Source organism: Diadema antillarum, unplaced genomic scaffold (genome assembly GCF_040938485.1).
Source record: "Diadema antillarum isolate AM-2024a unplaced genomic scaffold, OU_Dant_1.0 scf00000143, whole genome shotgun sequence".
NCBI classification, from domain to species: Eukaryota; Metazoa; Echinodermata; class Echinoidea; order Diadematoida; family Diadematidae; genus Diadema; species Diadema antillarum.
Window position 1 is genome coordinate 2,174,741 of NW_027271032.1, and position 24,236 is coordinate 2,198,976.

A 24,236-nucleotide genomic window follows, 5' to 3' on the forward strand; every position below is an offset into this window, starting at 1 on the left:
GTTTTATTTTATTATCATTATTATTATTATTCTTTTTTTTTTGCTGGTAGTAATGGCCCTCTAGGTCTGTGCACTTTTCATATGCCAATGTTTGTAGTTTGGCTTCAACTGGCTATTTTTGTGAACTTAGCTGTATCCTACATTCCAGCTTATCTGCACAGCATATCCAGTGATCACTGGTTATATGTTCGGTAGAATATGTCATATGTCGCGTCTCAAGTTCAAATGTGTCAAATTTGTCAAATGTTCAGTTCTTGTTGCTCTTGCTGAGACAGTAAAAGTAAAAATAAAAGAGTATACCTGCAACAAGTTTCTTCTCAAAATGATGCAGTTTATAATGCTCCCCCCCCCCCCCCCCCCTCCCTTGGTGGCCTATGAACTTGCAATGTTGGGTTGTGGTGCTTATATTACAAAGTTCATTGTATGACTTACCAGTTTTATCCTCGAGTAAAAAGCATACAATGTTTGCATCACTTGTGGCTAAATCACCACAATTTTTTAATCCTACCCTGCCTTTTTTTTTTTTTAAAGCATTTCAACACCTGCATGATATCTTATGATCTCCATGTACACATGCAAACTTTGATATTTTCATCTTGAAAATCTATTCTGGTTTTTGTTGTTCATTTGTTGAGTGTGGGCTATTTGCTTCTGTGTGTGTAAAAGTTTGTTTAAAGCCAAAACATAGCTCTCAGAAGGGCTCCAAATTCATCTGCCATGATATGGAATTTGCTCTTGATACATCAAAAAGGGAGTACCGAGAAACTTACCTGGCTGACGCGACTTGCCAGGATGAGAAGTTGCTTTAGAGTGTTTTGATATAAAAAAGTGTGGAATAATTTCGATGGTAGTACACAACTTTAATTCCAGAAGAGCCCTCCGGTGTTCAGCATTGTGGGATGATGGAACGTAACATGATGATCGATTGTGCCCTTGCGATCGTTTTTTCCAACAAGCTGCATGCTAGCACGGAAGATCGATGGAAATTATCATTGTGGCTCAATTTGTTGATTACCGATAATCAATTATGAAAAGTTATAGCAACCACAATTGGGTAAGCTCCGAGATTATTGGCTTCCAGAAAACCATTTTGCCTAACATTTCACATCTTTGTCGTTACCCAACTGAAATTGTGTTATTACCGCATTATTTCATGCATTTCTTATGCATGATATACACATATATTTCAGAGCGATAATGGACAGTTCTGCTGGCATATATGAACTATGTTTTGGCTTTAACATGGTTGTTTCTTTCAGAATGTGTGTCATGGTAGATGCCTCAGAAGTTCGCATTCTTAGCTACATTTATGTTCCAGTCAGAGGGCAAGGAAGTCACATGCAATATGTTCATTTACAATTCTCATTTCATTTCCCTGCAGATTCATGCTATGATTTCTCATGTTTTCTCTTTCATAATTTGTTCCCAAGTGAGTTTTGTGGAGTCTGTGATGATATTAAAATGTCAATCATTTCTTGTCCTCCATTTGCAGAAATATTGTACCGAAAATTGTGGGGGGGGGGGGGGGGGGATCGAAGAAAGCATAACATAGAAAGTCCCAAGCCAGTACAAGCATGTAATGCAGGGGAAGCATTCATAGACTTGTTATTGTTTTACAAAGATCTGTGATTATTTGACTGTACTTTATCTGTTTTGTTTTCCTGTTGAGGAAGGGGATGGAGAAAGAAAAGTTGATCTGTAGCATTGGCACTTGTGTCCCAGATGATATGTAGAAATCCATATTTGGGCAAATCACTGTTAGCCAACACAGCAAAGTACAAAACGTGCCAGGCTGTGCAGTTCTGTGAGTTGAAAAGAGTCTGTGATCTGCATTGATACATTTGAATGCCCATTTGACATCATAGGGAAAATTTCCAAGGTTGTTTGGATTGAGGCATGAGATTCAAGCCATGACTTAATTTGAGGAAATATGTATTGGGGAGTAAATTATGATATTGCTGTATGTTTCAAATAACCTGTGACAGAGAAATGCAAGCTCGGCAGCATTTTATGTACCGGTATAAGCATAACTTCGAAACAAAGCAGACCAAGGTTAATATTTTGTGTCTTTTGTGAGATGACATGTAAGGATGGAGTTGAGGGAATTTTTGCATACGACGACAGCCTAACTTCATGTCGTGAATGAGCAATAAAGATAAAAGGAGATGCAGTGTGTAAACAAAGCAATAGTGATCATGCTGACACAATCCTAAGTATCAAGCACAAGTCGTTTGGAGTGTTCCCCTTGTGCTAGTTGCCGTAGTGTGCCCTCTACTAACAGTTTCTGTCCGTTCTCACCTGTTTTCAACCTATTCAGAGTCTGGGTTTACATGTGGTGTGTATCGCTTGCTTCAATTGTTTGCATGACGAACAAAGGAAAGAACGTTGCCACTTGAGGGGAAAAGCATCCTTTTTGTTTTTTTGGAGCAGATGCTTGAGAATGCATGGAGTTTTTACTTTAAATCCCCTATCAATGTTTTGATGCGTTTGAACTGATATCTTGTTATTTTTTTTCAATGGTTGAACTGTTTCTTTTCGTACTGTTTGGAATTTTACGAAGCACCGTACATGGCACATGAAAACTCAGCTTCAATCTCTTACCCAGCTCACATCATATGTGCATGCAATGAGAACACTAAACCATACCACAACTAAATCTCTAGAATTGGGATCAAACACCATGATCATTCATGTTGCTTGTCCTCTCCTACCCCTCCCCCCTTCCCACCACCACCACCACCACCACCCAACCATATCCAGGGATAAACATCTAACTTGCGTCATCTCATAGATTAAGTTGGAATTAAGGAAAAAATCCTCATGAAAACAAAACATTACGGCATTTGCACCATAAGCATTGTGTGGGTTGGAGTTGCACATTGTGGGAATGTCAGTGATATTCAGCACATGTGTTAAAATGTCTAAATTTGGTTTCTGAATTTCAATTATACTACCTGTGAAAAGAAAACAACAATGTGCAATAGTTATGCTTAAGTCTTAATCCTCTATTTCCCCTCATTTTTCTTGTGTAGTACCATTATTATCATTTTTGGACAAGGTTGCTCTGAACCACATTCTTTATATAAGAACAGTTTGGGTCAAAAATTTTGTCGGGTCGTTTCGTTGTTGTTGTTTTTTTTTTTTTGTTTTTTTTTAGGCTGTCTTTATTTTTGCAACTGATTGACAAATTGCCCTACATTGACATAAATAAGCACTGAATTGATCAGTGTTTTAGCAGTAGCCATGGTTAAAAAAAATGACTCTTTTATTTTTTTCTACCAGTAAGTTAGAAGTGAGAAACCCTCTTTAATTCAAGCCAACAAATAGTGATTACATTAGGATGTGTCCAAATGTGGATTAAGGTATGAAGGATTTTGGTTGTGTAAAACTTTAAAAACAAAGAAAAATCTTCATTCGATGTTCAAAGTTCTGAAACTCAGATGTGATGACAAATTTGAAATAGTGGAAGTTTTTTTACAGTGGGACAAAGTCAGTGGTCACGAATAAGGGCTAATGCCTGAAATGCCATGTTCATGGAGCTTGACTCAGTTTCATTGCTTGCCAAGGTCACATTGGGTTTTTTTTTAGCCAAACACAATTGGGCATTTGACAATGGAAGATAAGTTCTCAGGGTTTTGCACTAAAACGCTAATCCTCCTATTCATTGTGCCTGTGGTGTGTGGCGTAACTGCTGGCAGGAAAGGCGTACTTCCAGAAATCTTCTGCAGTGTAGGATTTCCGTCATTAATATACCTACAGGGATTCTATACAAAGGGGTTCTGTGGGATAGGTGGCACACACATACACGCACTCACATAGGTCATAGTTCATACAATGTCAACAAAAGCTAGCAAAAATCAAATAAAAGGAGAGAGAGAGAGAGAGAGAGAGAAGAAAAGAAGACTGGAAGAAGCCATTTCAAAAGGATAAGTTTGGGAATAACGGAATTTAATGCCGACAGGGCCTGAGTGGCGTGTGCTTGAAATGGGGATTTCTAAGTCACATCGGGAAGAGTCTCTGTCTATTTAAAATAAAGTAGCCTACACCACTCATCAAAGCTAATATGTGATTCCTGGTGTAAAGACTGACTTGACATTCCTGCTGGTTTTGTTGTTGTTGTTGTTGCTGTTTTGGCCTTTGTTTGTGTATTCATTAGCCCAGACCTGTAGATTTTCTTCGATAATGATCCTGTCCTATATTCCTTTCACCATGAATGTGAACATTTCTTTCGAACCATGGCTTCAGCTGAACTTCCTCCTGCCCTGTTAAAAACAGAAATTCATCCAACAATGCATCAATCAATTTAAGGCCCATATGTGCAGGATTAAAAAAGACAGGATTCAGAAAACATATCATTCAAAATCATAACATTAAACAAAAACAACCAGAAAATGAATGTTTCATGAAGAAAAAAGAAAAGATGTAATTTTTGTTGGAATATATATTATATCAAATATTCATTAAGGGAGACAAAATGTATAAACTCTGAGTAATCATAGCATCAGTAAACTTTTTTATGTGAAGTCTAACCATTGGTTTGCATGGAATGTGCCTGCTGAATATGAATTACTGATATCTTGGTGCTAACACCTTAACCTCATAAATGTGGTATTAGACTCATAAATGCGGTACTAACACATTGAACCTTTAATCCTTGAATTTTGCCTTCATTCTGTAAGAGTATCCTAATCTTATTTATTGTTATTTTAATATTTAATGAGCATCTACATCAATGTTACGTGTATGTGCTTACTTTTGAATCTTGCTTTTTTATTGATATATCAACTGATATTTTCTCAATTTCTTTTGTATTTTGGGCATTAATACATATTAGTTAACCTTCCCCAATGCCTGATTTAATGTTTGGTGTGAAGAAATTTTGATATACCCAGAAATAAACCTGCCAAATGTGATGTCTACTGCAGTCTAAAAATTCATTGTACCATGCTAACAATTCTGTGGAAGTCACAGGAATGATGCAAGTTAGCTTCATCGCTTCACTCATGACCCTTCATTTTATGTTGGTTGAATGTGCTGTCATCACTATAAGTTACATTCAGACGGTGATCCTTAACTTCAGTTAAGCTTACTTTGAGAATAAGGTCTTGCCCCCTTAACTTTGACACGTGTCCACATGACGAAACTTATCATCGACGAGTAAGTTCCACTCGATGATGCGATGACCCCAGCATGAAGGGCACTGTATTCATATATTTGGAAGGTTGATCTGGAAGCTAAACGGAATGGGGAGTTCACAAAGAGGTCATTCATACTTTTGAATTCGTTGATTATCATGCCCACATGGTTCTTGTCATCAAGTTAACTTCGAGTTCTAGATTAACTTCAAGTACATACTACATGGTACTTAACTACTAGCTTATCCTCAAAGTTAGCTCAACTTGAATTGAAGGATCAGCATCTGAATGTAACTAATGACTCATGCAAAGCATGCTTCGTGAGACATCGTGTTGGATAAATGAGGGAATGTGCATTACATACATCATGGCATTATTATCCACATGCCCCATTTTCACCCAAGAGCAATGTACAGAGTATTGACTTCATGCACAAATCAGTATTAAAGCTGAATGTCTTTTTGCCCCTTAGCTTGAGAGATGCACCATTATCATTGCTGAAGAATCATTCCTTTTTTGGGGGGAGGGGGGATATTTTGAAATCAAGGGGAAAAATATGGTGAATGCTCCTAGATTGGCGTGAGAATGACTGTTTTGGTTTTCTCTATCATTTCCCCCTGCACAGTGTGTGTTCTCTTTATGAAGTCACTCGGATCGGACAAGTATGTCGAGGTTGGTGTTGTTGTTTTTTTTTCATCCAATAAGCTTTTTGAATTCTGTGTGCTGTTTTCAGTGGTCAGAGTACATGCATAGCTCAAGCTGATGGTGTTTTGAAATGTCTTGATTTGAGTGCATGATCATTTAAATGACTTCAGCATATTTCGTTTTGAATGTTTAGCTTTCTGAGAGTTGTCCTTGTCTTAAGATCTGCTTTCTTTGTCTCTCAAAGTCTTTGTCTTCATAATATAGAAATGAAATCTTCATTTAATAAATTTTGAAGCTTTTGTCCAGTAAACAAAAAGAAGTTTCTAATTGCAAGACAGAGCAGGTCTGACTATTTACTCAATTTTTCAAAGAACCTTGATTTTGGATGAAGTCTTCAGAAAAAGAAATTTTGTTCTCATATTTCGGTGCCAAGAATACCTTTCAGTTTCTTGGATTGAAAATCTAGTTGCCATTTTCAGATTATCAATATTTAGGTGAAAACCAAGAAGTCATATATGTAATTTTAAAACAAAAGCAATCTTAGGATAGCTGATCTTTGTTCTAGGTGTCCATAATTCTGTTCAAATAATCATATGAAAAAGAATTGAACCTGGGAGATTGATAGGATACTAAATTTTTTTGATAAATCAACCTTCAGTCATATTTGCTACCAAAGGATAGATCTCATCATTTTATTGAAAAGGAGATTTCATTGCTGTCCTACTAGTTCCCCAACTTTTCTTGATTGTACATATTCTCAGGTCACAACATTTTACATGTGTCACATGACATCCCAGAACAATTAACAGTAATGATTTATGATTTACCAGCTTTTAAATACGCATCTATTAATATTTCTTGCTGTACCTTTTACCTCTTTTTTGTTTTCAGTATGGCCGGACTGAGGTTATCATGAACACTCTGAATCCAAACTTTGTCAAGAAGTTTGTACTCGACTACTTCTTTGAGGAGGTCCAGCACCTGAAATTTGAGTTGTAAGTCCATGGGTCATTGTTTTTCCAGAAGCATCAAACAGCAACTTAATGGATTAAGAGTTGACCTATGAAGGTGTTTCTTTTTTAACTTCAGATGGTCTCAGATTTGTCATTTTAATTTGTCCTCATCATTTTCTCCAAATCAGTGATTTTGTAATTCATCTTTAACTCAGTTATTTACCAGCATTCTGGTGAAAAAAAAGAAGGGACCAATGTTTGATAACTAATATTTCAAAGAGTACGGATCAATTACCATTGCTGAACATTGAAGATTTTCGATACTGTCTTTAGATGTGAGCAATGTTTTTGCCAAATAAGGGGTAGTATATTCGTACATTGTATATCACACCAACATCATCCACATGGTATATTAGTTTTGGAGTTTTGATGGTGATAAGAGTGGTGATGATATTGTTGTTATTATCATGCTAGTTTAACAGCAACAGAGGTGGTCCTTTAGTCATTATTACTATATCATCATCATCATTGATATTGTGAATTTTGTTGTTTGTATTTTTATTGTTGATATCATCATAAAAAGTATATGTCATTCAATATGTATTCATTAATGTCAGTATTTTATTTTTTTTATTTGTATTGTTGCCTTTTTTATGTGCAGAGGCTGGGAAGAAATTCCTTCTGTTCACACCCATTTTCTTCCTGACAGATCTCTCATAGTCATACAATTGTATGTTTACTCACTAGAGTACCCAATGCTGGCAGTAAAACATTTTCTTTATTTTCCATTTCACTCTGGTTCCCCTCTAACATTTGCGCTTGTCTGACCCTTGTTTTGTCATCCAGGTATGATGTTGACTCAAAAAGCCCAGACCTCAGTAAACATGTAAGTCATATGGGTTTGTTCATTTAGGATGCTCCTTATTTAAAGATCTATGTCAATGGATGGATGAAACAGGCACTATGAACAAAGACTTTGCTGTTTACAGACTGTTGATGAGAATGTATATGACCATGCATCACAAATCCTGCATAAAAAGTCACGTGGGTTGATTTCTAAATGGCCTAAAAATATGAGGTTTGGGTCAAGCAGGCCCATTATTAGCCTTTTCAAATTAATGAAATCGGCATGAAATTGTTTTTATTTCAACTGACGGACAAAAATTGCCCTTCATTGACGTATTGAAATATTAAAGCGCTGAGTTGATCAATGTTCTGTAGAAGCCATGATGAAATGGGCAAACGTACTCGCGTAGGATTCGAACATATGACCGCCTGATTACCATCTTAACTTTGTTGTGTGTTCAGAAAAAGTGAACTTTTTTTTTTCATTTTTTTTTCTCTCTGTAGATTTGAATTGTAAATGTAAGTACAAAAAGGGATTTTTCTGAAGTTGTCTTTTTTTCTACTTATCTTACAAGAATATTGTATTGTTTTTACCTTCTTCTTTTTTGGCCCATTTTCTACCCATGTGATATAGGATATTGTGTGCACAAAACCTTCCAGAAGCGAGGTAAAGCTGTAGCACTGATACTTTGCTATGGCTCATGAATGAATTGTGCTGACTGAGTATGCCAATTTTAAGGATAATCTGATAATCCTGTTGCAGGGGTTGCCAGAGATTTAAATTCATTCTTTGTGCACAGCAAGTAGTGAATCGGCACAGTTCGATAGACCCTTACCTCTAAGTCCCTCTTTTCAGAGTAAAATTTGGAATGGGTGGAATCCAGATTGTGTATTAAAGTGTTTAAGGATGTGTGCTGGGAATTCCCAATTTGCCCGAGTCAGATATCACTTTAAAGTTTAGTATATCACCCTTTGATACTAAACCTTATCTACAAAATCTGTTTGTTTGTTTGTTTGTTTGTTTGTTTTTCTGGTGGCTTTTTGTCGATTGTGTGATGCAAGGTCATTTGTAAACAGTATTTGCCTCACTTTCATGGAAAGCACAATATGCTGCCTTAGCGCTGCCTTGAAAGTAAATCCAGTGACACAGGACAACAGAGGGAGATGTATAGAACTCATTGAAATAGTGTGTTTGAATGCCATAGAAATGCAGCAAATTATCCTTATACAATATTGTCAAATAGTGATATCATGAGGTAGGTATTTACTGGGAGAGTGAAAACTTATGCTCAGTTGGTTTGCAGTGCTGGGCCAATTTCAGTGACCTTTACCCTGTATGATTTTATGATCAAGTGTGCATTCATTTTCTGATGTCTCAAATATATATTTGAATGTTTTTAGTTTTGTGGAGCGCATGACATTTGTGAAAATATCCAACACCATTAAATACTCCATGTTTACTACATGTATCATCCCTTTGTTTCATTCCTACATGCCGTCATTTGATTTGTTGATAGTACTTCAAAGGATGTCCAACATACCTCCCATTCTGTACAGATCATCCCAATTTCTAAGTTTATCAGTCAAGGACAATATATTTCGGAAAGGACAATAATAGACATTGGTAGAATTCCTATTCCTAATATGACCTTTGGAAAGATAATGTCATTTTAATGTGCAATTAGGACTTACGAAAGGATATTTGCTTTTAGACCAAGATTTAAACAGTCTCATTTCTCTTTTCTTCTACCAGGATTTCCTTGGCAGTCTGGAATGTACCATGGGTAATATTATGGGAGCAGGAGGGAGATATGTTCAACCTCTGAAGTAAGTTGTATGAAATTATTCATGATCATGTTTGTGTGTTTTTGTTTGTTTTGTTCAAATGTGGCCATGTAATTTTAATTTCATATAATCAAATGATGTGTACATACTTTATGTCTGTTTTTCATTTCATGTGTGGCTAAGCTAGATTAATTTCATATGATCGAATGATGTGCACATGTATATGTTTTCTATTTCATATCTGACCAAGTAAAAGTAATTTCATGTGATCAAATGATACACTATGCATTTTGATTTTGATTCCAGTTCCATGTTGCAAAAGCGTTTTCCACTCGATTTGTTGTAACATCTTGCATGGAATTTCAATATTCGTGTGTGAAAAGCATAGCTGAAATATGTTGACAAGCACAGATTATTATATTGCAGTGCTGATTTCAACATGATTAATCTATACCCGTTTTCACTAATGAAATATGATAATATAAACTCAGAAATATTGCTGACTGTGTCAGACAGCTGAAGGAACATCAGAGATAATAAAGTGTGGTCGTAATGGTGAAAAAAAAAAAAATGAACCATTTAAGCAAGACCTTTACCTTGATAAGAAAGCCTTCAGAGGATTTTTAGACTTTGAATTCAATTTCATTTTCCCCATCATTATTGTTGCACTCTATTTATTTGTCTCAGTTATAAAGGTAAAAAGAAAGACTGTGGCAAGATCATCATCAGAGGAGAAGAGATGAGTCAATGCAAAGTGAGTATTTAACCCTTTGAGGATGTGTTTCCAGTATACTTGGGCAAGTGTCTATGGGAAATGTGTGTTTTAGCAAAATCAGCTCATCCTCAACGGGTTAAGGAAGAGATCTTTCTCTCTCTGTACCCAGCATCTCTTTTGTACAGTATACACTGTAATTTGCCTGTTTTAATCTTTGTGCCAAGTTGACTGCTTTTCATGTGCAAAAAAAAAAAAAAAAAAAAAAAAAAGATGACAAAATTGAATTTTTCTGCTATGTCTATGGCCCTGAATTGAAAGTTCTGCTTCACAAGGGACCACCACTTTTCCTCATACATTGAGTGGACACATCTGCATGCTTCCAAGTTGATACTGTTTTTACCATTTTGATTAGATGAATTTTAGATGAACTGACATAGACACCCATACGCAGTTGTCGTATTGTGTCATGTATATTTTTTTCCCCTTTCTTCTCAACACAGGACTTGATGACACTGCAGTTTAAGGGGGAAAATCTAGACAAGAAAGACTTCTTTGGAAAATCAGACCCTTTCCTTGTCTTCTCCAGGCAGAACGAGGATGGCACGTAAGAATCAAAATCAAAGCATTCTGTCCATGTAGATAAAACATATAGCTTAAACTTGGTAATGGGCACATCATTTCAGTGTAAATGGATAAACTTTCTTTGTTTCTTTACACAACTATTACATAGTCTCTTCTTGTTCACAAAAAGGTTGGAGAAACCCGTTCCTGTTTTAAAAAGATTCTTTGGCATTTAAAACAATTCTACTTAATGTGGTGAGAACTGAGCTATGGCTTAATTGGGCATTTGACATATCGGAAATATTTGTATATTTTATTTTACTTTTTAAATTTGTGTGTCCCTTTCACAACCCTGAAATTAGATTCCTTTCATTAAGCTGGTATATTTTTGAGGTAGGTAATTCAGACGTTTCCTTTTGAATGATAAAACTGGAAACTTCTTTATGACAGAGGGAAAACAATACTATAGATTTCCAGTGAATTTCTTTGGACCTCAAAATAATTCCAACTGTTATTCTTCTACAAAAGGGGAGCATATTTTTCAGTGACGTGGGATTAGTTTTTCATATCTTTAAAAAAAAAACTCAGGTGTCTTATCATAAGATTTCATTCACAATGTTGGGAGACGTTATTGTTCCGTCATGCAAACTTTTGTGATGTTTGCAAAATGGATTATATGCCTTGTAAGTCGAACTTTTATGTACAGAATTTTTAATGCACTTGTGTGACAGATTCACAATTTGCCACAAGACGGAGGTCATCAAAAACACGCTAAACCCAAACTGGAAGTGTTTCAGCATTATGCTGCGGTCATTCTGCAACGGTGACTATGACAGGAAGATACAAGTGGAATGCTATGACTGGAACAGAGACGGAAGGTAGGCACGGGCACATCCACCACATCCCAGCCAGCTGCTGACATTGCCAATTTGCTTTAACTTGAATTGTGATCTAACGTACAAAAAACAAGAATCTTTAGTTCTGGCTGCCTATCGTACATCTCCAAGTGTCGTTGGCAATTGCCAGAAGGGGGGGGGGGGGGGGGGGGGTGATACTAAAGTCATAAACCAGAAAACAGACAGCATCCAAAACAAGTTCAAGGACAAAAAAGTGTTGCCAATATTTTGGCAAGGTTTGTTTTTCCCCCATTAGTATCCAGAGCATAATTGTCTACAGATATTTGTAATCTGGTTGTTCAGTATACAAATGATAACTGCTATGAGGGGCACAGTTAAAATTATGGGCCCAAGGTGATGTCAAAACCATAACTATGCCCAAAGCGAAGCTGAGGGCATAGTTATGGTTTTCACATCACCGAGGGCCTACATAATTTTAACTGTGCCCCGAATATCAAGCTGTCATTATTTGTTTTATATACCGAAAATATAGATTCTTCTTATCTGATTGGTTAAAAGGTTACCTGAATTAAACAAGGACTAAAAGCTATTTAAAATTAGAGCATCAGCTTTGATTTTGAAATGTAATAAAATTGTTAGAACTTACCAAAATTATGACCTCTTCTACTGTGTCGATCCACCCAAATCAGAAAGTTCAAGTTCCACAAAAAAGTCATTAACAGTTAAGATCCAACATGAATAACATTTGAAATCCATCAATCCAACTGTTCCAACACAAATAATTTAACACAGTCAAGAACAGTTAAACATATTTACAGGTGGCTGATTTCATACTTCTGAAGTTACTTCTGATGAAAATGCATCACACAGTTGTGAAAATTGAAACTGGTGGGTTTGTTCTCCTGGCTACTGGTGTTGGTTATATTGACAGGGATTTTCATTGTGCCCCTTGGTGAATTAGCAATGTCACACAAGATTGCCTCCAGATCAAGATCCTGATTTACATGGCCTGGAATGTTATCAGCAACCGAGGAAGTTGAAGGGATGTCAATAGCTGATGGTCCCGCAGATGGTGCGATGTGGAGTTGCTGGTTTGGATTAATTGTTGAACTTATGGCACGGACCATTTCTTCCTTTTTCTTCTCAGCGGTTCTTGCGTAGTGCTTCAAACTGGATTCGGAACGGTGACCAGACACTGACATTATGTCCCTGTCTTTAAAACCTGCATCCTTAAGAAACGTGATGCCAGTGGCATGCAGACAGTGATTTGTATACACGCGGGTTCCAGCTATCAGGGAAATTTCCTTCATCTTATCACCAAGCTTATTTTTCCCAAGGGGAGAGTTGCAGTACCATGGACCTGACGTTGGCACTTTTGGCTTGGGTTTCTGCCAGAACCATTCACACTCTGGGTTTAGCTTTTCCACATATGACAAGAAAGAAGCCACTGGACATCTCGCATCATTTGTTTCAATCATCACACCACCTTGGCTCTTTTCAAGATCATCCTCACGGTTGTTTTTTGTGAGTGTATCGTTAAAAGTTATGTATCGCTTTCCAGTACGCGACTCCACATTTACCTCAAAACTATCACATGTCATTTCTCGCAGATTCTCTCGTCCTCTGTTACAAAAGTACAACATGAAATCCAAAAATATCTTGTTCTGAAGGCCAAATGGATCAGATACATCCAGAGAATCTTGAATGATGCTCATATCTTCCTCGGCTATTGCCATCTCATGTTTTACATATCATTTTCCCTTCTGTTTCAATGTTGCTGAGAAGCTCTTGAAGATTCTTGATGATCCAGCAAAATCAGCATGCAGGATGATGTCAGATTTACGTTCACTGATGAAAAAACGTTGGAGCCCAAAACGGATTGCCTGCATGGTCTTTTTGCGGTACAATTCACCATTCTGTTGACGTGCGCTACAATAGAACTTCCCAATGATATCATCCAGGTCAGAGCTCAGCAGTGCAACTACCGTTGCCAAATCCATACCAGTAAGCTTCAAGTAATCTTCAAACACCTTCACTGCGAACTTCACTTGTTGCTTAGTACTCTTGCTAGCAGCGGCATCCATTGCCTTGAGTTCCTCATCATCCACTAGGTGAAATCTCTGAATTTCAGCCATGTTCTCGCTATTTTGACAGCTGTAAACAAATGTGCTACTACCGTGAACTGGCGAAGGTCGATCGTCTGCGAACGTGAATGAAAGGTCAAATTCATCGTGACCTGTGACCGCTAGTCTCTTTTACAGCACACGTAATCAACGCTGATCGACAGTGCGGCAGTCGTATCATTGGTGCGTACATATGAGTGATCTATGTGTACGGGGTTGCGACTGTCTCCAAACCTAGTTACAGGGCACAGCTGATTCTATGCCCCGGGCACAGTAAATCATGACGTCATTTTGATCAAAAATGGGGCACAGCTATTTTCATGACTCCATTTTTAACCAATCAGATGAGAGGAATCTATATATGAGGTATATAATACATAATATCATCCTTATCTGTGATGGTCTTTCCCAGCAGTCATGTATTCCTGATTTTTGTATTTTGCAGTCACAGTATGATTGGAGTCTTTGAGACAACAGTGAGGGAGCTGTCACGAGGGCCTGGCCATTCAAACGTCTATCATGTGAGTGTCGTCCAATCCAAACATCTGTACCATCACAATGTACAGTATTGGTGTGTGTCAGTAAATGGTGTAATGGACTAGTGGTTTTGAGCATAAGGTCGTGTCTTCAAATCCTCACCTGGTGCATCCGTCTTTGGATGACACCTTTTTTCTTCACCTTAGTGTATAATGGGTATTATGTTACCTGGCAGTGCTCAGATGAATATGAATAAATGAATCAGTAAGATATTGTCAAAAATAATATGCAGTAGTAGTAACAGTATTAGTAAGTATGAAAGGAGTAATAGTAGCACTATCAAATGCAAGTAGTATAGCAGACAAATAATGAAAAGGAGCTTTGTCAATGCACCTAGCGCTCAAGTTTTGTCTGTTATTTTGAGGATTTAATACAATTAACCTACATGCAATCACACCTAAATTCAGCATTGACACAGAAGTCTCAATGGTGATTCAATATTTCTCAACTTGGAGGGGGAATTTTTTTTTACACTCCTTTTATGGCAAAATACTATATGGAAAGGGAGGAAATTGTATACATGAATACATGTGAGTTGTTTCTGTTGCTGCTTCGTCATTGTCTGATCAAAGAATTTTGTTGAACATTCAAAGGGATGGTATAGTTTTACTTGAGATAGGAATTAAGGTTTTAACTTTTTGCAGGATAATTATAAATCACTATATCAAAATATCAAAAAGCATAAAATTCTAAGAGGAATTAAAAGTACATTTGATTAAAATTGATTTTGAAATGGCTAAAATATCCAAAAACAAAGTACATGTAGTCTGAATTAAAGGTGGGACCTACCTTTTATAAGACCACTTTGTTTTACTTTATTTTTCGATGTCTTAGTCGTTTCAGAACAGATTTTAATCAAATAAGCTTTTAGTTCCTCTAAGAATTGTATTATCTTTGATATTTCATGTAAGAGGTTTGTAATTATATCACGAAAAGTTAAAATCTGAATACTTATCTCAACTAAAACTATGTCATCCCTTTAAACTCTGTCTTCATATCCTATTGATTCATTACATACACACTTGATTCACCTGGTATTAAATGATATTGATATTTCGCCAGCACTTAACTGATGTTGCTGAATTTAATCAATCTATGCTGCCCTTTTTATCTGCTGTGAATCAGCTGATTCATCCAAAGAAGAAGGCAAAGAAGAAGAACTCTGGGCTGATCTTCCTGACAGCGGCATCCATTGAACCTCAGCACACCTTCTTGGATTACATCCAGGGAGGATGCCAACTCAATTTCACCGTTGCCATCGACTTCACCGCATCCAATGGTGAGCAGTGGAATATTTTGGTCCTATGGAAGAGAGATTGCTATATCCTAGAGAGAGGGTCATCTTGAAGTGAAAGAGAAAAAAAAATGCAAAATTATGATGATTTTTTTTCCAGTAAAATTGGACAGAACTTCCACTGGGTTGTTGAGAGAGATTCATTTGCTCTTGTCAGTATTGAAAGTGTAAAAAACAAAAACAAAACAAAACAAAAAAAGCAAACTTCTAGGTGTATGTGACAACAGTGTGACAGGTGTAGTTATTTCTTAACACTTGCCTTTGAAATTTCTCCAATAATTTGTTGTAGTTAGTCCCAAATTTTGCAGAGTTGTCACTTTTGTACGACCCTCTTTACTTTTTTGTCTTGCTTTTACAATTTGTCTTCAGATTTTTTGCAATTCATCTTTTATTTTTAAAAGAATAATAGGCTTTACTGATTGATGATGTGCCCACTCAGCAGTATTTAATGGAAACTCACATGCAAATATAACATTATTAAAAATGGAAGCAATCAAATACATGCAGAAAAGGAGGTAGAACTGAAAATCCAAAGCCAGTGCCAATTTTCATATAAAGATCTTGAGATGTAAAGTGATGATATATTTGCACATTTGTGTATAATGTAGGCAATAGATGTAGTGGTAGTGGAAGTAATATGATTACCGCAGTAATAGCAGTGACAGTAGCAGAGGTAGAAGTAGTACTAGCAAAAGTGACAGTTGTAGTGGTGGTAAAGATATTAGTACTAGTATTAGAATTAGTGTTAGTGTTATTGATAGTATCAGTATTGGCAGTTGCAGCAGCATTGATATTAGTGCAGGCATTAGTGTTAGTATTTTTATGGTGTAAGGATAGTATCAATAGTCTTGGTGGTACAATGTAGGAGACTTGGTAGTGGAAACACTTAACAGCGATGTTTGTATGATGCACTGATTCCTGGCTGCCACTCCCATTAAACATATGACCTTTATCAACCCACTTCCCTCTCCCCTACTGTAGTAGCAATTGTTGAGGTAGTGGTAGTGATAATTTTATGATGTACTGCTCTCTACCTACCTCACCACTGAACAGGTGACCCACGCCAACCCACCTCGCTGCACTACATGAATCCCTACCAGCCCAACCACTACCTCCGGGCCCTCAGGGCAGTGGGCCAGGTCATTCAGGACTACGACTCAGACAAGCTTTTCCCTGCCTTTGGCTTCGGTGCCAGGCTGCCCCCGACTGGGGTCGTCTCTCATGAATTCTACCTGGTGAGGGCCGAGATCGGCAACCAGTTTTCTATTCTTCAAGGGGGGTTGGCTTTATCTAAGAAACAACATTGAAGGGGTTATCTAAGAATGCTTAGAACTTCTCTACTTGTTTAGATATGTGTATATGGACTGAGGCAAGTTTCTTCCTACACAAAATCACTCCCTTCAGTGTGTTGCAGTAGGGGAATATTTTCTCCACTACAAGTAATTAACTTTTTTTTTGCCACTTAAAACTCTTTGCTTGTAAATGAACTTTTGATGTTGGACAAAACGAAAACCCTGTCTAGTTAAACTTGTACAAACAAAACAAATTGCCCATGATATTTTGTAAAAGCATATGGAATATTCAGTGTTCGTAATGAAAATTGTATATCAAAAGCATGGTTATGAAACTTGTATTTCAGATTCAAATTAAATTTTGATATCATCTCTCAATTAGAAACAAGTGCTTGAAAAGATGACATACCAAACAATGGATACAAAGATGTACATAATAAGAAAAATGATACATACTGACACTGATGTATCCATTAATGAGAAAGAGTGGAAACAGCACTATGGATATCACATAGAAAAACAAAGAACATTGACCTTTCAAGTCTACATTTGCATTTGATTACTTTCACTTTAAAATGATTTATTAACATAGCATCAAATATGAAACAGCAACTTCTAATAAAACAGTACAATAGGATGAGACTTGCATTTTGTAGTATCTCTCAAATCAGATTACCAACTCTCTTGGAGGAGTCTGCACCTTTGAATGCTTCGTAACAACAAATATATGGCACCATACAAATGTCGTGAATCATCATCATCACCACTACCACCATCATCATCATCATCATCATCATCACTATATTACACAGTATGATCTCTTGTTCGTCCCTGGTAGAATGGAAGGAATGATAACCCATACTGCAACGGCATCGATGGCGTCGTGGACGCCTACCAGAGGGCACTTCACACGGTACAACTCTACGGCCCTACCAACTTTGCTCCCATCATCAACCATGTGGCGAGGTGAGGCAGGATGTATAAAGACACATGAAAAATGGGGAAAAAAAGACACAAAGTAGCCCTTCTCAAACTTCATCAAGTTTCTTATGTCAGTGGGGGACATGAGAGATGTGTGTGGACATTTGCAGAAGTTGAACTCGGGTTTTAATTTTATTAGACTGTAGAAGCTCTGAAACAGAATTAGGCATTAAAGAGTGGAGTCACTTAAAGGACAAGTCCACCTTCATATACATAAGGATTGAGAGAATGCAGCCATATTAGTAGAACACATCAGTGAAAGTTTGAGGAAAATCGGACAATCCGTTCAAAAGTTACGAATATTTCAAGTATCTGCGCAGTCACTGCTGGAAGAGAAGGCTACTACAGTGTATGATGTCACATGCGTACAACTATATAAGGAAAATAAAAAGAGAATTTCACAAAACTTTATTTTTTGAATAAAGTGCACAGTTCTTCGATTTGCTACTGATGTGTGTATAAGGGTAATATTATTCCCCCTGCCTTGTGAAAGAGAGAAGTCGAGTGTTCTCTTGTTATGCAAGAAAAATGGAAATATGTTGAATTTTCTTTATTCTTTCTTTATATCGTTGTACTCATGTGACATCACAAGCTATAGTAGTCTTTTCATCCAGCCGTGACTGAGCAGAAACTTCAAAAATTCATAACTTTTGAACGGATTGTCCGATTTTGCTCAAACTCTCACTGATGTGTTCTACTAATATTGCTGCAGTCACTCAACCCACATGTCTATAAAGGTGAACTTATCCTTTAAACAGAACAGCAGATACAATTTGTATGTGAGATAGTAGGAATGGTATACAAGTAATTGATGATCTAAGATTCCACTTGTTTTACAAAACAGTGAGATCATGAATTCATCACCTCATCCAAAGTGGCAGTGAATGTGGTCATGACCTACGCCACTGTTCTTGTAACACATGTACCACCTGAGATCTAAAATTTTCTTATTTTACAACCAATTTCAGTATTTCATTAGAACTTTCACAGTTCTGTATATCTAATTCTGCTTTTTTTACTAAATCAATCTGGTAAAGTACTTTTACAAGTGTTGGTGCAAGCGAATTAGCAGTAGTAAAGACATAATGATTAAAAATAAGAAAATTTCTCTTGCAGAATGTTCTATCATTTTCAGTCAATTTTCCCATTATTTCTATTTTTTAATCTATGCATCAAATTATAACTTGTTCACTAATTTGAAAAAATAAGTTCGAAGACGGCTGTAATTCCATTTCATATAACGCTGTATATCATGATACATGTATATATTATGCAGTATTGTAGTATATGATAGTATATATTATACATTATTATGCTGTCATTCTAATCATTACAGTAATCAAACAATGGTTTATTAGCCTTCCTCTTTCGAAAGCCTTGTCTTTCAGACATTCTCCCATAAACAGAAATGTCTTGTGATGTGCCCTACTTATTAAAATATCTTTGTATCTCCTCTCATTTCCATTTTCTTCCTTTTGTGCACAGTGGTTTGCAAACTTTCATTTTTCCTACCTTGGTTTATATCATCATATTTTAGTTTCCACAATTTCATCTTTGGCTTCCCTCATTTATACCGTAAACATGAAACCCCTTACGATGCCACATTGTTGTACCTTTTACAACTCTCTTCATTGTTTTTGTTCCCTCATTCTCTTTATAGTCACTTCACATTAGTTCTATTGTAAAATAATTCTACCAAATTAAAACCCTCTCCATCATGAATCCTCCCATCCATACCTTTCCGATTCCTCGAACAATCCTTTCAAGGTCTTACTACCTCATGGTACATGTGTAGAATACCATCGTCAGTTAGTGGGCACCATGGAATGTTTCTGTAGTGATCTCCCATTTAGTAGCATTTATTGCTTCAAAATGCTTCCTAGTTCATTGTGATAGGATTGTCTTTGAATTGTTCATACTCTTGTCTCTTGTTTTAAGTCCACGATGGCATCATCTATCATCTTGTCTTTCATGCTCTCTTTCTATCTAGAGATAGGTCTCCCCCACCCCCAGCCCCATTCCATGTTTGCAGGACTCGACATTAACAGCAGTCTGGTGGCCTGGGACCACTAAGAATTGGTGTCAGGCCACTAAATTCATATTTTAATGGCCTGATCAGGCAACTATGATTCATAATGGCTTGCTACTTTTGCTCTCTTTTTTTTTTTCAGGCCACTACATAACTTTTGGGGGCCACCAAAATTTCAGATATCACGATTTTAGTGGCCCGAACAGGCCACCATACAAAATGGTTAGTGTCAAGTCCTACCGTTTGTCATCATATGGTGTGAGGAATTCATTTCATGATCCAATCACTTCTTCTCTCAGGTTTGCATCGGCCAAGCGTGATGGATCTGAGTACTTCGTCCTCCTCATCATCACTGACGGCATTATCACAGACATGGCACGGACCAAGGAAGCTATCGTCAATGTAAGAACAACCAGACTCAAAGAGTTGCCCCTGTAAAACTATAAACATTTGCAAATAAACTTTTGCAAATGGCCTTTCTCACGGCATAAAACCTTAATGAATTTGTGACTGGCATTTAGTGCATTGTGTTGACAAAAACTTTTGAATCCATTTTACTTTTGCAAATCTGCAATGCGCATGAAGATTTCTGGTGTTACATTATATCTCATGATGTAATTTTATTCATAGTGCCACAATGTGCCTGTTTTTATCATCTGTCTTTCTTCATACTCTCTGAGTAGAAGCTGGAAATAGGAAAACTGGAAAAACTGTCTCATTTTGAAAATTTCAGTTTTTGAAAATGGATCACCACGGCAAATTACAAATTGGTTCTGTGTAAGGATTTTTACCCACTTAGGGCAGACTGATTTTGCTACAACACGCATTTCCCATAGACACCCGCCCAAGTATACTTGGGACTTGTCCTCAACGAGTTAAAGAAATAACTCTGATGCTTTTGGAACTGGAGCTGAAGGAGTGAGCTATTGCCTACCTTGTAGATAAGATTCTGACACTAACCTTTTCCCCTCCATACTGGTTTCAGGCTGCTGTACTACCACTGTCCATCATCATTGTGGGCGTAGGCAAGGAGAATTTTGCAAGTGAGTAGCTTCTCTTGGATTCTTTTCATTCTTATCTCAGAGCACAGATCTCTACAATGTAAAATCTATGATTCATCGTTCATTTTGTTAATTAATTTATCTATTTCTTAAGTTGTTGATATCTCACATAAATTGATAGTGTTAGATCAGTGTTGTGAATTGGTAAGATAATAGCTTCTGGACTTGAATAACAGGAGAAATCCCTTACCTCGGGCAATCAAATTGCAGGAGAGAGCAAGGGGTACCATTTTAACAGACACACACCGAAAACTTTCTCCGAGTAAGTTTGCACGAAGGGGGTAGTCCACTGATGTGACTACCCCGCCCATCGGCCAGGGCCACCTGTTGCTCTAGATTGTGCTCATAGAAATCATGGTGCAATCACTGATCTCAACTACAGTCAAACCTGTCTTAGCGGCCACCTGTCTATAGCGGCCACCTGCTTATAGCAGCCACTGAAAAATCCCCTGCACGAAATTGCTGTATTACAGACCCTTTATATAGCGGCCACCTGCCTAACGCCGCCAGCGGCCACTCATTTTGTATCCCGTGGTGAATATCTACCTGCTTATAGCAGCCACAAAACTTTAGCTGAACCGTTATTAAGAATCGGCCATGAATAACAAAGCTTTTACATTCATTGCGTGAATTCTATTGAGTCCTAGCTCAGTCACATTCACACAGACATTGGCAAAATTAATGCAGCTTTTTGCCATGAAAAGCCGTCTTACCACTAACTTGATTAGATTAGATCTAAGCTTCAGTAATGCTGCCCTGGATAGATGCTACACAGGCAAAAACAACTCCTAATAACATCTTAGCATTTTACCAAATGCCAACTAATTAGTGTTAAAATCCCTTTGAATAAGGACAATAGGGTACTTGTCTGGGTATTGTTTGTTGTTTACATCAGCTTCACACAATTATCAACCCCCTCAAACTCACTTGTGAACCCCATTCATGCAAACTGGTACGAATCAGAGTAGTTCCTCAGGCCCGAAAAGCTATCTTTTAAAATCAAAAGAACAGAACTATGCAACAACAACAAAAAAGATATAAAATAAAATGAAGTAAATTGCACAACAAAAATCCCCAATGTATTGCTGCACATGCAAACTTATTTGCTGGTTGTTGTTTTTAAGGAATTACATGCGGTATGTTCTGCTGTTACAAAATGCATGTATTGAAATTCAGAATGGCTACCAACCTGTCTATAGCGGCCACCTGTCTATAATGGCCATTTTTGTTGTTTCCCTTGGGTGGCGGCTATAGACAGGTTTGACTGTACATAGACATCGATGGTTACAATCCAAGCACTTGATCTGTGTGTGATGTGTCAATCATTCTCTGTCTGCACTTTTTCACATGTGTGTTGAGTGTATCAAAGGAATGGTGGCATGGTTGCAGTCTAATGGAAAGGTTGTTGGGGTAATGTCACAGTAATGTCAGAGAGAGTCATGGCATGGTAATTACCCTAGCTGACTAGGGTAGAATTTGGCAAAAGTTACGGCAACAACGTCCAAGCAACATTTTGTGGGAACTGTTTTAACAGGCAGGGTAAAAAAAAAAGATTACCCAAAAGTTAACCGCATGTTTTCTTGGTAACTCTAGTTTGAAAGGCTCTGTTGAAACGGGGCTTTACTGTTTCATGTCCCAACAAGAATTCTCTGATACAAGCATTCCATTGGTCAGTGTTACCAATACTGTGGTCATCTTTTCCCATCGGCAGACATGGAGGAACTGGACGGAGATGAGGTCAGACTCTCGTATCAGGGACGAACAGCGGCTCGGGACATCGTCCAGGTCAGTGGGAGCTTCTCTCTCTTATCAAGGGTTGCTGCAGTCACTTTTCCAATCACAAGGATGATAAGGATTTTGATAATTGTGATATTTGTAACAGTAATATACTAGTAATACTAATGCTATTTTTGTAGTAGCAGTAGTTGTAATACATGTATAAGTATAGTGGACTCCCATTTTAACGAAGTCCTTGTTACCGGTAGTTTTCTTTCGTTATATCGAAATGTTGTTAGAACTGAACAAATAAACAATAAAAAACACAGAGTTAATAATCTTGCAGTCTGAATTATTACTTTGTTGTAAGCAGAATGATGTTATAACCATGTTCCTTATAATGGGAGTGCACTGTAGTACTAGTAGTAGTGGTAGTAGTAGTGGTAGCACTAGTAGTAGTAATGATAGTGGTAGTCCATCTGCTACCACTAGTATTAGCACTAGCAGTAGTGCTAATATGAGTAGTAATATGGCTGATAATGTTTGCCATGATAGGTTCAATCATGCGTAATATGAACCATCTACCAAGTATACTTATTGGTAGACTGATGAAAAGATTGTTGTACTTGTATTTAATAATAATGCATGCACAAAATATTTTGAGGGGAAGTAATCGGATCTCCCAAAATTGCTGTGGTCCACAGTTTGATGTCAAAAGAAATCTGCCTGAAGTTGTACTGATAGGTTTTCCGTGTATCCCCATAGGTATGTAGGCAGTTACTACGTATTATGAGTGCTGTACAAAATCAGTTGCGAGACTGTGTTTGCGATGTTATTTTTTAAAGTGCAGATCAGTGTGGATATGAAGGAATGGTTTCAATTTATTATGAGTTATTCCAGTGTCAATTGTCCTTGTCTACTTGCTAGTATTTGAAAGATTTTGCCGTACTTTATGTACACACTTGTCATCTTTCTTCTTGCACTCCCTTGAATTTTTCTCTCTGTCTTGTTATATATCTTTCTCTCCTGTTTGTGCACCATACCATATACTCCCTTTGGATGGCCCAGATGATGCCTTCAAGAGGAAATCCACCCGCAAAATAATTAAACTTCAAAGAGAACAAAAAAATATTGCCTACAGACTGATACAAAATGGGGGGGGGGGGGGGGGGGGAGAAGAAATAGGCAAAGAAATTAGGAATATCTTACATTTTGAAATTTCACACTTTTTCGCAAAAATATTTCTTGACCAGTCCTTATGAATGTTCAAATGAGCGAGGTGATGATGTCATACCCACACAATTTTTCATGTATGTTATGTATGAATAAGCTAGTTCGGAGTTAGCTCATGGGCGCATTGGTACGAATGACCTTTCTCTTTTCTCAGTCGGTTAGGGGCACTTAACTTGTTTTAGAGCGACATAATGCATAAGCTTTACATAACAATTTATGGGATTCACAATCCTGTTCAAACAAAGAATAGAGTTGCGTAGACCAGATGAGCAGAACGATCCGTCAATTTACACTTGGGAAGGCATCCATTTCATTATTTTGCATTGAATGTATTGACAATTCTATTGATATTGCCAAATTCCACTTTTGCTGTCAGGTGGATGTGCTGGCAAGCAGCATTTATAAGTATCTCATGAATAATCATTACATTACAGATGCTTATCCCAGTGAATTCAAAAACCATTATGCCTGTT

At 37.3% G+C, this 24,236-nt stretch overlaps 1 protein-coding gene across 1 annotated transcript in view; it reads left to right on the forward strand.

The window, feature by feature from the left end:
- LOC139721460 (copine-8-like) overlaps positions 1–24,236 on the forward strand; it is a 32,688-nt gene that overhangs the window by 7,639 nt on the left and 813 nt on the right. Inside the window, exons 4-17 of the mRNA XM_071632776.1 lie at positions 5,761–5,807; positions 6,672–6,775; positions 7,580–7,619; positions 9,333–9,406; positions 10,052–10,118; positions 10,580–10,683; positions 11,372–11,518; positions 14,066–14,141; positions 15,283–15,436; positions 16,505–16,686; positions 17,582–17,709; positions 20,053–20,155; positions 20,739–20,796; positions 22,526–22,599. Of these exons, the coding sequence (XP_071488877.1) occupies positions 5,761–5,807; positions 6,672–6,775; positions 7,580–7,619; positions 9,333–9,406; positions 10,052–10,118; positions 10,580–10,683; positions 11,372–11,518; positions 14,066–14,141; positions 15,283–15,436; positions 16,505–16,686; positions 17,582–17,709; positions 20,053–20,155; positions 20,739–20,796; positions 22,526–22,599 (1,358 nt within the window). The remainder of the gene's footprint in view (positions 1–5,760; positions 5,808–6,671; positions 6,776–7,579; positions 7,620–9,332; positions 9,407–10,051; positions 10,119–10,579; positions 10,684–11,371; positions 11,519–14,065; positions 14,142–15,282; positions 15,437–16,504; positions 16,687–17,581; positions 17,710–20,052; positions 20,156–20,738; positions 20,797–22,525; positions 22,600–24,236) is intronic.